Source organism: Ruditapes philippinarum, unplaced genomic scaffold (genome assembly GCF_026571515.1).
Source record: "Ruditapes philippinarum isolate M1 unplaced genomic scaffold, ASM2657151v2 ctg6537_1_1_1_1, whole genome shotgun sequence".
Lineage (NCBI taxonomy): Eukaryota > Metazoa > Mollusca > Bivalvia > Venerida > Veneridae > Ruditapes > Ruditapes philippinarum.
The window spans coordinates 33522-51614 of record NW_026864087.1 but is presented as its reverse complement, the minus strand read 5'-3'; the positions used below and the strand labels follow the sequence as shown (position 1 = coordinate 51614).

Below are 18093 nucleotides of genomic sequence, written 5' to 3'. Positions count from 1 at the left end.
TGACATTGAATAAAATGTAAAAATATTTTCCGTCGGCCTAAAAATCAAACATACTACAGTTTCATTAACCTGTTTAACGGTATTGTTGTAAATCTCATCAAATATTGTTCATAAATTAGGATTTTAAACGGAGAACCCCACGGTAACACTTAAGTTCTTATAAGAATTTTAACATGCAAATGAAGACTTTAATTAGCTCGTGTATGTGCTACGTCACAGTTTATAGTTGCTATCCGGAACACAGCAAATATGATATTTTTCTTGTGCAAACACACTTTAACCGGTTTAGCTTCACGGTGCACTAAGCCTGGGGTTCAGTGAAAGTAATCATCTCGTAAAAAGATAAAATTTGTATGAAAACATCCGTAACAATGCGGAAATATACCGTTAAATTAGGACTGCTACTTATTGTCATGTTTATTGATTCAATATTGATGTACGTATGACCCGAAGGCAGAGTTTCTCATGCAAACAGAAAATATACTTCCCATTTCGCCACAAGGAGGTTACCCATTTGAAGGCTAATATAACTCATTTTAGTTGTCTGTACACCAAAATAAGACCTGGAGTCGATATAAAACTCAATTTAATAATGAAATTTTGCTGTTTAGTTTTTATATGAAATTTATTAAATGTAGCTTTAATATCCATTTTTTAAAGAATCTGAGATATCATGATTTAGAAACTTCTTTTACGATTTTATGATGTACTTAAAACAAAATCTGTTTCCAAGTCATGTAGGTATACGAGGAAATGAAAAAGTAGATGCTTTAGCTAAACAATCATTAAATTTTCAATAAACTGACTTATTGTTACCTGCTTGTGATTTTATATGTGCGGCTATAAGCAAACTCATCATCTGAATGGAAAGCAAATTGGTTCAATGCCGTTTTTAATAAACTTAACGACATAAACCCATCCCTTGATGTGTCACCATCTCTATCTCTGTCAAACCGCCATGATCAAATAGTTCTTCGATGCCGAATTGGACACACTAAAATTACGCCCCTTTCTATGTAGCTTGTAATGAATGTTTTACTGTCGAACATTTTCTTCTTGAATGTCATGATTTTTCACAGGCCCGTAATAGATTTTATCATGTAAACTCACTCAAAGAACTCTTTAAAACGATTCCATAAAAAATCATCATTGATTATTTGAAAGATATTAACTTGTACTCTAGGATCTAATTGACTCATTTTTAGTGTCATTTACAAAACATTGCATAACATTTTTAGCCTATTATAACATTCGGCGCGATATGGCAAGTCATGTGTTGACGTGCCGTAAAAATCAAACAAACAAACAAAGTTTCCCACCGCATTGTTAAAGTGTATGTGCATGACATATTAATGTGTTTTCAATTAAATTTATTTGTCTGCTATTGTAACGAACTATTTGATTTAGCGCCCTCAAGAGAACGCCCTTTTGATATTTTTAAACATACAATAGAAGGTATGAAATTTTATGTGACAGTTGTCCGGTAAAACAACAATTTTATTTTCCTTCGAGATAATTTCAACATTCCAAAATTAAAACTAAATAAAAGATATATGGCCGTGTAAGTGTAACTTCATTTATCTACATACAAAGCTATTTCAAATCAGTTTTACATAGCCTCTTAACATATTGAAAAAGATTGTGTTATAACCGTAAAACTATTAATTGGTGTCTGTGATGGTTCCAGGCTTAATTCGTAAGAATTATATTGGACATTCACATCGCATGATATCAAATTAAAATCAGACATCTATTATGAATGTAAGGTTGGATACGTAACGTCTATCATTCTTATATTATTTGGCAGATGAAATGAAGCCGTGCATTGAATTATTTTCTGCATGTCGGTACGTGTAGTTTCCAACATTTATACGTTATCATAAATGTTTTATACTTTATTATACCTTTTTATCTCAAATACATTTCTACATTATTAAAATGTTCTCTAGACAACCTATTATTGTCTATTCTATCATTTTCGAGATGACACTTTAATATATAACATGAATTCAGAGCAAGTGAAATATCTGACAATGACAAAAAACCATGTGAATAATTTAAGATATGAACTTCAAAGAAGCAGAAAGAATTGAAACATTAACAGAAATTAGTTGACTCTAAATAATAAAACTAAGTCAAATTAAAATCCATAAAAAGATTATTTTCTGTGAACGTGACGAAGCATTGAAGACGAAAACTTTGCATGAAACACATATTATTTTGCAGAAAAAAGTGGATCTACTTTAAAAAAGGAATTCTGAATTGAATGATTAGTGGCAAATTTACAACGCAAGTCTTATATTCATTAATGGAAAAAATAAGTGAAAATAAAACGAAAAAGAACGTCAATGCTCAGAAATCAGTTATTATCGTACTGCACTAAAAAGGGCTAAAAACAACGAGACAATAGAAAGCATATCAGAACTTTTGACCAAGACAAAGAAATTGATAGTGTTTATCACAACAAAATCCAAACTAGAGACGTTGACGGTCTTTTTAACACAGACATGCGTCTTTGTGTAATGTCACTCTTTAATCTTATAATTGGTGTGGCCAACATTTCAAAAGCTATTAAAGCAGTTTCTAAACATTTGTTCAAATGTAATCTTGAAAAAGCAGATCTACCAAGTGAATCAACAACACAAAATAATGTTGATGAAAGCCAATACTTGACCAAAGTTATGATAGCGGACAAAATTGATTCTTGCTCACATTTTGGTGTAAATAGCGATGGCATATCCATGAAAAACAGCATATTTTAGATACCTCAGTAACATTAGATTTGGGTGAAGTTATAAAATAAGGATTCACAAAAGAAGCCAGACAAACAGCTAAAACCGTAAATTAGGTTACAAAATCCACATCAATAAACTTTCAGACCTTTGCAACTTTTGATGCAAAATCAAATGAAGATTAAACCAAACGTTTACTACAAAATCTTTCATTCACGATGAGTGACTGTGCCTCAAACAAAAAGTTAGCCAACAAATTGCTTGTTAAAAAGTGACAAAAATAAAATTGATGATGTGCTCAGTTTCTGTTGCATGGCCCATGTTTTGCTTAGGTTTCATAGCTACATTTGTTCAGAGATTAAAACTATGGAGAAAGAGCTTGAAAAGAAACAAGTGCCAATATGTAGTGATGCTCTTCAAATGTTTAAAATGTAGTTCAAAAAAGAAACAGTGGTGGAGAGGGCGCAAAAAATTACTTCCGACATCTTTGGTCCTGATGGGGATCACCTTGGTTTACGGGATGCCTTGGAAGCCTATTTTGCTGCAAATGGAATAAGGTAATATATAATTAGAATAAACATTCGTTTGACATAAAATATATGCATATTAAATTCTATTTATTTTTTTTAAATTGAATTTAAAATAAACTTGCATATAAAAAAGATAATATCTTGGCTTGTTAACATAATTTATAATGTTATGTATGCAACATATTACATGTATATAGATTATATCTGACCAGTTGGTATTTCCAATATTGTCATTGTTCTATTTTTAGAACATAAACTACATGTATGTACTAGAACGTTCTTAACTGTTGTGAAAAACTCATGCATTATATTTAGATAGAAATTTCTGGAATGATCTTTATTGTTGAAGTTGCTAGATTATGATTACTGTAGTAAATGGAAGACTATTCTAGAAACTTCTTAGTTAATATATATAAGGAGACATTTTTCATTACTCTTATCTTTAAGTCATCAGTTACCTTTTTAGTCATCAGTAATCTTTTAAGTCATCAATATATTTGGAGTATTATTCAACTTGGAAATTAAGTGATTTATTGGAGCTTGGATTATTAATTATTCTTGTGGATTTTATTGTGGGAATTTATTCTAAAGTGTTCTTGGATTTAACTTGGATTTAACTGTGCTATTCAAAAAGGATCATTCCAGGATCAGACTAGACATTAGATTTTACATTTTTATTTGGACTTCAGGTATTTGTAAACGTAATTTGTTATTTTATTTTTCTTTAATAATTTTTCTGTAATAAATTTGTTATTGTTACAAGTTTGTTGCTGGCTTTTCTTTCTCGTTACGCCTGGCTCGTAACAATAACAACTGCTGAGTAATCAAGCTACCATTTGGTATCAACTACTAACTCTGTGTTGCATTCATTTACAACTGCTGATTAATGTTAATGCGGCATAAGTTTCAGTTCAATATATTTTTTAATTCAATATACCTAAAACGTTTATACATTACTTTTTCATTTTTTATCATATATCTGTCATTGGCAAATACAAAGATAATCGCTTTAACGGACTGCTCCAGACCGCTGCAGACGTCTTGTATCATCGAAACAAATTTATTAAGGTACTCGACTCAGTTCCGAAAAACAACAAGAAAATCCAGGCTGTAAAAGCAGATTCGCAGAGAAAACGTGTAGGGGAATGCTTTGAGCCTTGTGCATCCTATACATACAAATAACTGGTTCATACTGGTGGCTGGCTGGTGTCAGAAGGTCCATTTCTATATCCTTGGCTTGGACCGATAATAAAAAAAAACTTAACATGTGCTGAAAGCTTGTGAAGAAAATCCAGAAAGATTACTAGACTTTCTGATAAAGACATGAAGTGGTTCGATTGAAAGAATGTTAAACCCCCTATGAAGAAACATTTGTCAAAGTTGTAAACAACATTAAACCTACTAATTTCCTAAAGGACACATTGAAAACAATGGCAGCAGCTATGAAGATAGCTATCCAAAAGCAGCTGCAATACTTCTCATTGGACAGTGCAGTGAAGAGCCCTCAGAACATGATTTAAAAAGAAATCTAGGGTGTGAACACAATTTTGGTGACCTTTACAGTAGCAGGTTGGGCACATTAAATTTAAAGATATCCTTTAAACTAAATGGCTTTGAATTTGAGTGAATAAAGACGGAAATTATCAAGTTATAACTATTGCGCATGCACAGGAAATAAATTATGCAGGAAAATCACATGTCAGCTAAAACGTTTCTAATGTAAACAAGACATTTCGAAACAAATAAATAAATTTAAGCACATTGTACCATTAAAAACCCGGCATCACTTACCAATCATATAAAGTAAAATAATATCTTCACTATAACAATAATATTCACGGCTTTACCATTTTTGCACTTCCGTTATTCACAAATGGCTTTCATTCTTTGATCAAGGTCCATAGGTGCTTTATTTCCATGCAGCTGATGATGTTGTTTTGATATTAATTAAAACTATGGAAGGACAAAATTGCAATAAGTGCTGAATGGTGCTTATATGAAGGGTGTGTGTGTGTGTTTGCGTGCGTGCGTGCGTGCGTGTGTGTGTGTGTGTGTGAAGAATTTTGCTAATAACATAAATTTATTCAATACTTTTAACATCTACATAAATATATAATAATTTTGTAAGTCTATTTTTGGAGTGATTTTCACGTAAAGAAAGAATATTTACCATTATAAGATATATATATATATATTACTAGTATAACTGTCTTACTGTTGCATTTGTACAATTAACATAAATATAATTTACAATGTGGTGTTGTTATATTTTTATATATAATAATTTTGACTTTTTTTTTATTTTTTTCATCCTCTGTACACCCCTAATGTATTAACTTTCTTTTTTATGGTAGAACACACCTAATTTAATACCTTCGTTTAAAATTATATGATAATATGGTTAATAAAAATTAATAATTAATTAATTTTAGGAATGAACTCAATTGACAAACTTATTGTACAATATAATACGGAATTCATGAAACATAACATAGGTGACTATTCCCTTATTGAATCTAAAAATAATGTTGACAAACCAGGACAACTCTAGGCGAACCTTGTATGGTTAATCCATGTTCATACACATCTGTTGAAAAAGTACTTGATCATTTGTATAGTCATCCTGGGATAGGAACGGAAAGGGAATGGACAAAAATAAGATGTGACAGGTCATTTATTTACTGGTGGCCTCCAGAATAATTGAAAAATATCTAAAATACCAGCAATTTTTAATTGAGCCTGGTTTAGGACATATAGAAATAAACATTGTGGAAAGCATATTCAAATTGTGATTGAAGTTATACTGAAACAAATAGCCCATTTCTATCTGGGCGCAAACAGATAAAGAATTAATGGAACCATTTATAAAAGATTCTTTAAGAAATGGAAATAACCAGTTACTTTTTATAGAGACTTAAAAACAACAGTTTTAGCACGAGAAAAAACCAAGGAATTCATGTGCAAGAATCAATGTCTCTGGAAACATTTTCGAAAGCATGTCAAGATTTCCTTTTAGAATCAAAGACTAGAACAATAAAGATGCTTAACCTAGCAGAGACAGATGTATTACATCGTGTCAATCTTTCGATTACCTTGACCAAGTGAGGTTTAGTAAGTAAATTATACATAACTTGTTTAACCTCAAAGTTTACCATTGTATCACCGAAAAGGCCGAGGAATTTATATTTAACACTAAAATGCGTACTTTGCCGTACAATTTGACATACTAACTTATTTCAATAAAAAATAAAACAAAACAAAATATCATCATAAATGCATTTCATATTTATGTTGTATGAAGTGGGCACAAAAAAGTAACGAAAAATCCAACACATTTAGCATGATACTAATTTTTACATGTTTTTCTATTTGAAAGTTTATTATCAATCCTACCCATACTTCATTATCTTCTTCACCATATGTTTTCATGCATGTTTTACAATTATAACTTGCAGATTTACTGCTCTAGGCACGTGTCTTGTGAAAAGGTTCCAGTACCTCCCTGTCCTTCCTTCACTTTGGTTCTGGTGAAGAAATAAACATTCCTTCATCAGTGTCTACTAAAATGTTGCTTTTATATTACGTACCTATATCTTTAGCTTGTGCTTCCAAAAATTGAATTTAAATAATGATATATAAAGTATGTATGTTTGTTTGTTTCATTTTACGTCTTTTCTCAACAGTATTTCAGTCATATAGGCGAGTAGTTTCCTAACCATCGTTCTTGGAGAGTTACACTAGTACTAGACTACCTTCCTCCGCGCTAAATTATAAAGCATCTCCCGGGGATAGAACCTAAGCCAGAGAGATAACTGAATTAGAAGCCATCGACTCTTACCCCTCGACCAAGGAGGCGGTTAACTACAAGTACACCTACTGCTTGATCAGCGCTCATTTTTCTAATAACTTTTCCTATAAGCGTGATCGGGAGTACAAACAATCCAAATTCAAATCCCCAGTTTTCGGTAAAAGCATCTACACCCGAGGATGAAGGACTCCAGAACCTTGAATAGAACTTGACCAATTTGGCATTGTGTTCTGAGGCAAACCAGTCTACTGACAAATGGCCAAAACGGGTTTTGATCATAAACAGAAGTTTATTTGAAATCCCCCTGTCGTTGTAGTCGACAATTTTTGATAAATAATCGGCTCTTTCATTAAACGATCTGGGAATCCATTCCATGAATATTTGTATGGACTTTGACATACAAATCTTGAAAATTTGTATTGCTATGCTTTGTAACTCCTTATTCATGGACCCTTTCCTGACTATTGATGTAACCCCTTGATTATCACTGAACCACTTGATACTTTGATTAGAAATAATATGAGTTAATGAACAAATAACCCGATAAACCGCGGTCAGTTCTTTCCACGTGGAGGATTTGCTACTCTCAACAATTGACCATAAACCATGGGCAACTCCGTAACCGTACTAACCTCGTAACCTGCGAACCCAGAATTACTTGCATCTGAGTAAACAACTTTTGAGCATCTGACAGTATCAAATAAGTTCTTGCGATTTAAGTGTTCTAAATTTTCTTTCCAGAAATGTAACTGATCTAAGCTGTCGTCTGAAAGATGGATAAAATAATCCCATGACCTAGCATTCAAGATATCTATGCTAAGCGAACGAGTCATGATTTTACCTATTTGATCTATGACGATAGACATGAAAATAAGCTGCCCTATCAAACTTGCAACTTTTCTAACAGGTACTGTCCTGTGCACTTTGTGAGCATTCAGAATACAGTGTATTGTGAAAAACGCCTTTTGTATTTTCTGTTCAGGAATATACAGAACGCCTTCTGTGGAATTTAACAGAACACCTAAAAATTGTATGATCTGAACTGGAACCCAGACAGATTTGTCAACGTTTGGAATGAACCCAGATAAAAGTAAATCTTATTTTATTTGAACGCCTAATTGCTCTGTTTTACTGAAATCTGGCCACACCCAAAACCATCATCAAGAAACATCAATAATGACTTTCCTTCTCCTCTCTATTTTTTGACTAGGGGCCTAGTAACCTTAGTAAAAATATAACAAGCGCTGCTCAAACCAAATGGGAGTACAAGAAACTTGTAATAAGAAATCTTATTACCTTTATCAACCCATGAAAATCCCAAAAATTCGGTATGTGGCGGATATATCTCAATGAAATGGTACGCACTAGTGATGTCGAATTTTATCATGTGACAATCTTTCTTTAAGAAAGATAATGCTATTCTTAAATCCTCAAATTTGACCGACTGTTTCCAAATATGCTTGTTGACTGCTCTTAAATCTAAAATCAATCGTTTCTTACTAGAATTTTCAGACACTGTTAATGGGTTGACAATAAACGGTGGAGCTGAACATTCTTCTATAAGAGCAAGATCTAATAAATCTTGAATTGCCTCGGAAACGAACTGAATTTCGTTACCAGCAGACCTGTTATTTTTCAAAAAAGTCTCAGGTGGCAAAGAATAACTAGGACTCCGCGAGTCGGATGTGTCGCCTTGTGAACAATGTAGTTTAGGAGAAATGGCCAGGACAAAAATGAAATATGAAAAATAACAAAGGGCAATAACTAAAAAAATAATAAGTGCAGAGCAGCAGTTTCTGTGCACTGCACTTCTTATCAATAAGATCTATCATTCTATGATTTTTCAAGTCCATAGCTTTTATACTTGAGGAGAAATGACCAGGACAAAAATAAAGTAAGAAAATCAACAAAGGGCAATAACTCAAAAAATAAGAAATGCAGAGTATCAGTTCTTATGCACTGCACTTTTCCTAATGAGATCTATCATCCTATGAAGTTTCAAGTCCATAATTTTTATACTTTTGTAGAAATGGCCTGGACAAAAATTAAGTATGAAAATTAACAAAGGGCCATAACTCAAAAAAAAAGAAATGCAGAGTACCGATTCTTGTGCACTGCACTTTATGTTAATGAGATCTATCATCCTATGAAGTTTCAAGACCATAGCTTTTATACTTAAGGAGAAATGGCCCGGACAAAATTAAAGTATGAAAATAAACAAAGGGCAATTACTCAAAAAATAAGAAATGCAGAGTACCTGTTCTTGAGCACTGCAATTCTTCTTAATGAGACCTATCATTCTATAAAGTTTCAAGTCCATGGCTTTTATACATTAGGAGAAATGGCCCGGACAAACATAAAGTATGAAAATAAACAAAGGGCAATAACTCAAAAATTAGGAAGTGCAGAGTACCGGTTCTTGTGCATTGCACTTCTTCTTAATGAGATCTATCATCCTATGAAGTTTCAAGTCCATAGCTGTTTTAGTTGAAGAGAAATGGCCCGGACAAAATTAAAGAATGAAAATAAACAAAGGGCAATAACTCAAAAAATAAGAAATGCAGAGTACCTGTTCTTGTGCACTGCACTTCTTCTTAATGAGACCTATCATCCTATGAAATTTCAAGTCCATGGCTTTCATACATTAGGAGAAATGGCCCGGACAAAAATAAAGTATGAAAATTAACAAAGGGCAATAACTCAAAAATTAGGAAGTGCAGAGTACCGGTTCTTGTGCACTGCACTTCTTCTTAATGAGATCAATCATCCTATGAAGTTTCAAGTCAATAGCTTTTTTAGTTGAAGAGAAATGGCCCGGACAAAATTAAAGTATGAAAATTAACAAAGGGCAATAACTCAAAAAATAAGAACTGCAGAGTACCGGTCCTTGTGCACTGCACTTCGGGTTATTGAAAGAAGCATGCATACCAAGTTTGAAGTCAATCAGACTTATAGTGACTGAGTTATGCTCCGGACAAGCTTTAGGGGACGCCGACGCCGACAACGACGCCGTCGACACAGACGCCGCCGACAAAGTAACCCCTATATGTCACCTTTTCAAGGCGACACAAAAATGAATCTTATAACCGTTTTCTATCACATCAAGTATATACTGATTAGTACCAATTGAACGCCAAAAATCAATATGCTGCCTTAAACGGCCCCTAACAATAATTTTCTTTTGGCCTTGTTCATACTCAAAATAGTCACTGGTAAATCTTTGATAATCAAAACTATACTCATCTTTCATATAATATTCCTACTTGAATAATGTTGAATCACCCTTAGGATATGTTGCCTGCTTTTGATATTTGTCTTTTGACGTCTTATCTGTGATACGCAGGCTTCATAACCTCTGATCCCCTTTCAAAATTCCATTTTATTTAGTTCCGCCCATTGTTTTCTCGTTTAGGGCACACGCTTTTTATTACTTGGGGACCATACGCCGCTTTTCATGGAATGGCACGGAAGTGTCACATTGAAGGTTCCATGATAACCGCCGTATGAACACATCTGCGGATGTTTCTAAATTCAAAATTTTACTATTTCATGTTTAAATGTTGAATTCTGCTTAAGCCGGTGCTAGGGGGCGTGGACGGTAACTTGCACTTTCCAGTACCGTCCATGAACAGGCTCAATCAAACCGGGCCTGCAACATTTTCAATAATTTTGCCGTGTTGGGCTTTCTTTAGGGATTCTGTATTTATCTATTTTTTTTTTTTCAAAGAGTCAATGTTCATTAGCTCATTTGCTTGTCGTTTGCTGTTTCCACTGGGTTCTACCGCCTGTATTTGGACAGTCCCGCCGGTAATCGTCGAGGTTTCCACATGCGTAGCATGGCCCTGATGCTGTTCCGTAGTTCGCGCCTGAAACGCCGCCTTTTCTTGCCCCGTAGAATCCACGAAAGGACTGTATTCTCGGAAACTGTTGCTGCCCTGATTGAAATGAAGGTGCAGGTGCTCCCATGTTTTGCCATGATAGTAGCCAGATGTGCCAGGATGATTATCGTAAGACTTGCCGCCCTTGCCGCCCCTGGAACTAGACCTTTTTTCGTTTAAGTGCACGATTTTCTGCCTTGTTGATTTTGGCATCATCTTCTGAGTCGCTTGCGATTGGATTTGCCTCGTATGATCTGACCGTGTCCCAGCCCCCGGGACATCCGTCGATGATTCTAATCAACTTGTTGCGCTTTCTCAGTTTCTCAGTGAGTTCTGATAACAACTTCTTCGAATAATCGAATTTACAATGTTCAATAGCCCAAACAGTCTGTTTGGCTAATTCTTCGAGCTCTGAATTGAAAATAAATTGAATCTTGTTACCCTGGAATTTCCAGACGAGTTCTTGTTCTGATCTCAACTTCTTGACTTCTGAAGCCACGTTGAAGGTGTTGCCCTGAAGTTCTTGTTTCAATGATTGAACTTCTTCCCGCTGAGTTTGTAATTCGTCAAGAACACGTTGAAGTTGGTTTTCAACCCGTGAAGTTTCGCCATTTATGCCACCGTTTGCCACGTTGTCATTTTCCATCATGCAAAAATAATCGACGTGTAGAATGGTCAGTAACCCAAAGCTGAACTGACACATAACTTGACTACCGTTACGCACGAAAGATTCGTGCGCTAATCGCGACCCCTATCGGAGACTTAACACGATTGAAGGGAAAATAATTTCTTTCTAATTCGTCTGCTCAAACGAAAGAAATTATATTTCATAAATAATGTATTTTTGAATAATTATGTTGTTAAGTTTTTTTGTTGTTGTTTTTTAAGGGAGATAAATATTAAAAGAAATTCAAATTATAATTTATGTATACTATTGAAAATATAAAATAGAGAAAAACGGAATCCCTAAAGAAAGCCCAACACGGCAAAATTGAAAATGTTGCATGCTCGGTTTGATTGAGTCTGTTCATGGACAGTACTGGAAAGTGCAAGTTACCGTGTACGCCCTTTAGCACCGGCTTAAGCAGAATTCAACATTTAACACGAACTGGTACAATTTGGAATTTTGAAACATCCGAAGATGTGTTCATATGACGGCTATCATGGAACCTTCAATGTGACACGTAAATGCCATTCAATGAAAAGCGGCATATGGTCCCCAAGTAAAAAATGCGTATGCCCTAAACGAGAAAACATTGGGCAGAACTAAATAAAATGGAATTTTGAAAGGGGATCTAAGGTTGAAGCCTGCATATCACAGATAAGACGTCAAAAGACAATTTATAAATCTTACTTTTGTCATACTTTAAGGTCCCTGTAGTACACTTTTTTGTTTTGTGAATAAACTCCCTGTTGGACTGTTGTCAATGTTTACAACTCATAAATCTAAAAATAAAACTACATTTTAGATTCGCAAATCACTAGAACATATTGTTGGTATTGAAAAAGAGCACCTGGAATATACTCCAAATCTCGACGAAGAAATACACTCTTGGCCTTTTTACTTCAGACGAAGTGGTTAAGAAAAAATCATTTTCATGAAAACACACACATATCAATTGATGGAACAGAACTGGATGAATACTTAGTGAACTTCTCGGAACATTGTGAAGGTAACTGAATTCTTAAGTTTATAAACATATATTAAATTGCTAAACATTTAATATCGCATTGTTTACTTTAATAAATACGTAAATTTTTAATAAAGTAATTACTTTTCATGAATGTAAAAGTATTGTTTTCATAGTAGAGGAAACCGAAACGCCTAGAATCATTAGGAAAATGTGATTAGCCGGGCAAAGGTTGTAAACTTGAGCCAATTTTTGTAAGAAAAGATGGCCCGAGACATATTCTTAAATATTTAGAATCAGACCAAAGAAAAAATACCTAACATGATTGTAGATGCAATAAAAACAGAAATATTGGGAAAAATATACATTATACATAATAGCACAATATATTTTCAAATGTTATATGTATCACAATATTAATGACAAATAAGAATTTTTCATAATAAATTTCAAATATTCTAGATAATTATTTCATTAATTAGAAACACAGTGGGATAAAAGTCACAAATATCCTTTTGGAGTTGTTATACATGATTTACAGAAGAGGCTGAAGCTCTATATAGAGAATGGAATTATATTAGATGATGTATTGAATAACCACTGTGGAGGTAAAATATGATCAACATGATCAACAAGGAAAGGCAGCGTTCAATGAACGCAACCCCCACATGGTAACATGTCTTACCGATTTACATAAGTTTGACTTTTATGATAACCGCCGTATGAACACATCTGCGGATGTTTCTAAATTCAAAATTTCACCATTTTCGTGTAAAATGTTGAATTCTGCTTATGCCAGTGCTAGGGGGCGTGGACGGTAACTTGCACTTTCCAGTACCGTCCACGAACAGGCTGAATCAAACCGAGCCTGAAACATTTTCAATTATGTTGTGTTGGGCTTTCTTAAGGGATTCTGTTTTTGTCTATTTTAATTGATTAAAAAGAGGTAAATTTCTTCAAAATAGGAAAGTTTCACATCTTCAAAATCCCATAACCTTTGATCTGAAAAAGATAGTAAATAATTAATCTGTTCTTTAGATCTCTCATCAAGAGCTTTAAGATAATATAATCTACAATACACAGTTTGGGGTTTCTAGTTAAATATATGTACGTTTATAAAATGATACAAATATTAAATCCCTAAGATATTATGTTTTAAGAATGGCAAAATAAATTCCATCGATACTGACTGTATTACTATTTGTCAAATGCCATAAGGTCGGTCAGCATGGGCGTTTTAATAGAAAAATTGGTAGTCCAGATACTCCAGCATCTTGTGCAATATGCAATATAGCATCGAGGGATATATCTCCAGTCACGGCTGTAGCGGAGCTCAACGTCAAAATTTAAGAGTGGAAAACTTGAAGACATAAAATAAGTCCGGACGGTTAAAGTTACTTCGGAATCGGACTTTAGTATATTAATTCGCAAAATTCATTGTGTGCCAAGGTATGGCGTGTTCAGTTTTCCGTGTTATTTGTGCCGTGTGGCGGCTGTAAAAAGTCTCCCCGTACATTTTATCAATGTTATATTTGCGATCCTTGAAGATCGTTCAGCACGACACTGTTGTCGTGTATACATGTAATGTAGTACTTTTTGTTTCTTCTATTTGGCCTTTTTCAACTTGGGTGGTTCCAGTATTCCTACTTGAATACTGTATAATCACCCTTAAGATATGTTGCCTGCTTTTTAAATTTGTGTTTTGACGTCTTATCTGTGATATGCAGGCTTCATAACCTCAGATCCCCTTTAAAAATTCCATTTTATTTAGTTCCGCCCATTGTTTTCTCGTTTAGGGCAAAAGCATTCTTTTACTTGGGGACCATACGCCGCTTTTCATGGAATGGCGCTACTGTGTCACATTGAAGATTCCATGATAACCGCCGTATGAACACATCTGCGGATGTTTCTAAATTCAAAATTTCACCGTTTTCGTGTTAAATGTTTAATTCTGCTTAAGCCGGTGCTTGGGGGCGTGGACGGTAACTTGCATTTTCCAGTACCGTCCATGAACAGGCTCAATCAAACCGAGCCTGCAACATTTTCAATATTGTCGTGTTTGGCTTTCTTTAGGGATTCTGTTTAGGGATTAATGCTTCCGAGGGATCACTTTGTTTCCAGAATTTTGTACTTCACAACAGCAGGTGTCAAGTGCTGTGTGGCAGCCGTAAAAAGTTGCCCCGTACTTCACTTCAGTGTTGTTATATTTTCTGGTCCTTCGGGATCATTGATGCCAACACTATAATGTGTTGAGAATTGAGTACCGCTCAAGCCGGTGCTAGGGGGCGTGAGGGATGTTGCACTTATTCATTATCCCTCATGTACAGACTCAATCAAACCGAGTCTGCAATTCTTATGTTATTTTGTTGTGATTAATGCTTCCGAGGGATCACTTTGTTTCCAGAATTTTTTACTATATTTTACCCCTTTTACTCATTGATCCTAAACTTTGATACATCATTGCAGTCATCGATTATCCCTGCGTGATCGTAAGAGACGACTTTTTGGTTCCGAATAACTGGACTCTATGCATATATCAGCTCTAGCATAGGGGATGTAATTGGCCCCTCGTGTTGCTTCCGAGGTTAACCAAAATCATCTATCCTGTTTCGTCGCCATCTGACATAAAAGTGTGTACGTGTGCCGTAAAACTAAACAAAACAACCATTGTATTGTATTCAATGTAATAAAGAGACGTGTTTTTGAAGTTTTGTTCCTGAAGGTGAAAATGCTCTTTGAATAGGGATCTGAAGAATGTATGTGTTTTCTATTAAGAACAGTGCAAGTTTATTCACTTACTCGGAGCAAATTCAGTTTTGCTACCGTATCGTTTAGTGTACACCATGCATGTGTGCGATGTTTGCAAGATTTATATATATGTAGCATTTATTTTCTTAAGGACCAAACGTCGCTTTTCAAAAAATTGCACTAACGTGTTCACGTCTGCACAAATTCTAAATTTCACATTTTCATGTTCAGAAGCAGGTGCTTGTGGCGTTGATAGTATTTTGCACTTGCCGCAATTTCTTTTAGAGTCAAGCAAATCGGCCTTGCACTATTTTCCTAATTTTCCTGTAACATAAACATTTTTTTGCATTCGTGAAATTATATAACAGCTTCTCGTTGAGACGAAGTGCCTTCTGGGTCCCCTCTTGGGTGTGTTTTTTGTTTGTTCTTTTGAATGTATTATAATTGATACAATTTAAAGAGGTTCCATTTTAAAATTATGTTTGTATATTCAGGAACATTGATTACATGGCGATTTAAATACCAGCGCTGATATGTTGTATCTTTTATATGGTTGTTTATGGTTAATCTATGAACGTCTAAAATTGTTTTAACTTAAGCTCTATAATCTTGAGCGTAAATAATCTTTTGTTTATCGTCAGTCACGTGATATCTCGTCAAAAATGAAATAAATTAATATGCATATACCTTCGAGTGTTTTATTACATGAACATTTCTTTAAGCGTGTTTTGTGAAGAAATCAGCTATATTGAACTGAAAGTGATAACCAAATGTATCGATTTTCTAAGACCGTAACAGAATGGTTATTGTTGTAGTCTTTACAAAGGAGTGTTATAACCTGCAGCCATACATTGTGTAAGAGAAAATATACAGTTTAATAGTGTATGTTTGTAACAATGGCAGAAAATCTATAAAAAATACCCGTTATATGTTATGTTTTAAGAATAGTCTACATTTAGTGTTTGTGAATTTAATAATTCAATAAAAAATATCTATTGACTTCGTCAAATGTCATTTCACGGCGTCTCAACGCCGTGATATTGTGATGGGTAGTTTTCGGTAGCATGGGCAAAAGTCACGTGACAAAATGCCTTTCGATTTCTGCAGCCGACATTTTATTGTTTTGACGCAATCATTGTACAGTCCATTTCCGTGAAAAGTTACATAGAAACAGTTTTTTTCTTCAAAACCATATAGAATCTAAACAGTATTTTTATCATCACACGAAATATCAGCGTTTTATATTAACACATTTCCGGACATCCTTTCGACATGCTCGAATGGATTATGTATGGTGGCTGATTTACGCCATCCGTATATTTTCGCGTCTTCGCCTCAAAATGCGAAAACCCCGAAGGGACGACATACAGTAGGGTACGTGAACGTTTCAGTTTACACGCAAAAAGCACGCTCTGGAAAAAACGCACGCAGGTTACACGCTACATGTATACGAACGAACGTTATACGCACGCTATACGAAACGATATACGCTAGACGAAATACGCTAAACGATATACGCACGCTGAAACGCATGTAAAATGAAAAAGTTTCTAAACCTTTATTAAAATATCGAAATCATATTAACTTTTCAACAACTTTAGCTACATGTACAGTAGATCTAGAGCGATAGCTAGAAATGTTGAGCTGAAATGCACTCAACCTAGCACCAAAATTGTTTTTGTGACAGCCTCAACCATAGGTGTTCGGCGCGTTGATTGGTCACTACCCCCGCACCCCCCCCCCCCACCTCACCCCCAACCCACTCTACAGCCATCCTTCGTCTCAAAACCATGTAAAATACAGTATTTTTCATTTGAAACATGTTTTAATATTTGGTTAATGCTTTTAATTCAATAACCTTCCATTTCCTACAAAAAATAAATAATTGATACATATATATTTAGTAAAGGTATGCAACTCGCCGCTCAATTTGCAGCACTCATCTTAATATGAACACCATAACTTCAACATTTTTTCACCAATTTTCAATATCTTGGTACCAAATGGTAGGGAATTGATTACTCTTAAAGGAAATAAAGCTGTCATTACGATCATTTCAAGTTATCAGAAGATGTGTAATCTCAAAGTCACCGCAAGTGTAACTCGACAGAGATCTGACCGCTGGGTTTTCTTCAAAATTACCCGACTTAACGGCAGTTTATTCGAAATGAATGAATATTTCATTGTATTGCGCATATAAATATGATCAAATTATATTATTATTTGTAATAACTGTTCAATCAAAACATCTTATAAAACTATAACAAACCTTTTTTCCGATATGCCAAATTCTCCAATCCAAAATGAAAGTACTCATGTATAAACGGAAGCATTCGTATGGAGTATTTTCATTGGTCGTGTGAAAACCTTAGACCAATGAAAATACTCCGTACAAAAAATTAAGAGGAGAGCACTCTGTAGAACTATTACTTGCATTATAATTTGGAATTTAACATATCGGAAAAAATTAAACATTAAATGCCTAGTACCTTTCTTTTTATATTACTGTCACAAGTTTAAAAAATATGCTGCCTTACCAAGACATGAACCCCGGACCCTCGGAACCATTCGGCAGCTCAACCAACTGAACTATCAAAATAGTGGACAGTTTGGAAACATGACATAATCCCTGCAGCGCTTTATTGAAATTTGTCCTTGAATAGGTACAATGTGAATTAGGACTTTATACCATCGTTTAATACCATCACAGTCCCCTGTGGAATAGGTGATATAGTATGAATCTCCAAGTCAATTTCACATTGTTGT

The 18093-nt window shown here is 34.5% G+C and overlaps 1 protein-coding gene across 1 annotated transcript; it reads right to left on the bottom strand.

Moving 5' to 3' along the window:
- Nucleotides 1-3208: 3208 nt before the first annotated feature.
- On the bottom strand, nt 3209-7445 carry LOC132724391 (uncharacterized; the record flags this gene model as incomplete). Its single annotated transcript, XM_060709243.1, has 2 exons — nt 7101-7445; nt 3209-3273 (listed from the first exon to the last, which is right to left on the bottom strand). Coding segments are annotated over exons 1-2 (410 nt in total), but the record flags the coding sequence as incomplete, so codon positions are not given.
- Between the last annotated feature and the right edge of the window lie 10648 nt (nt 7446-18093).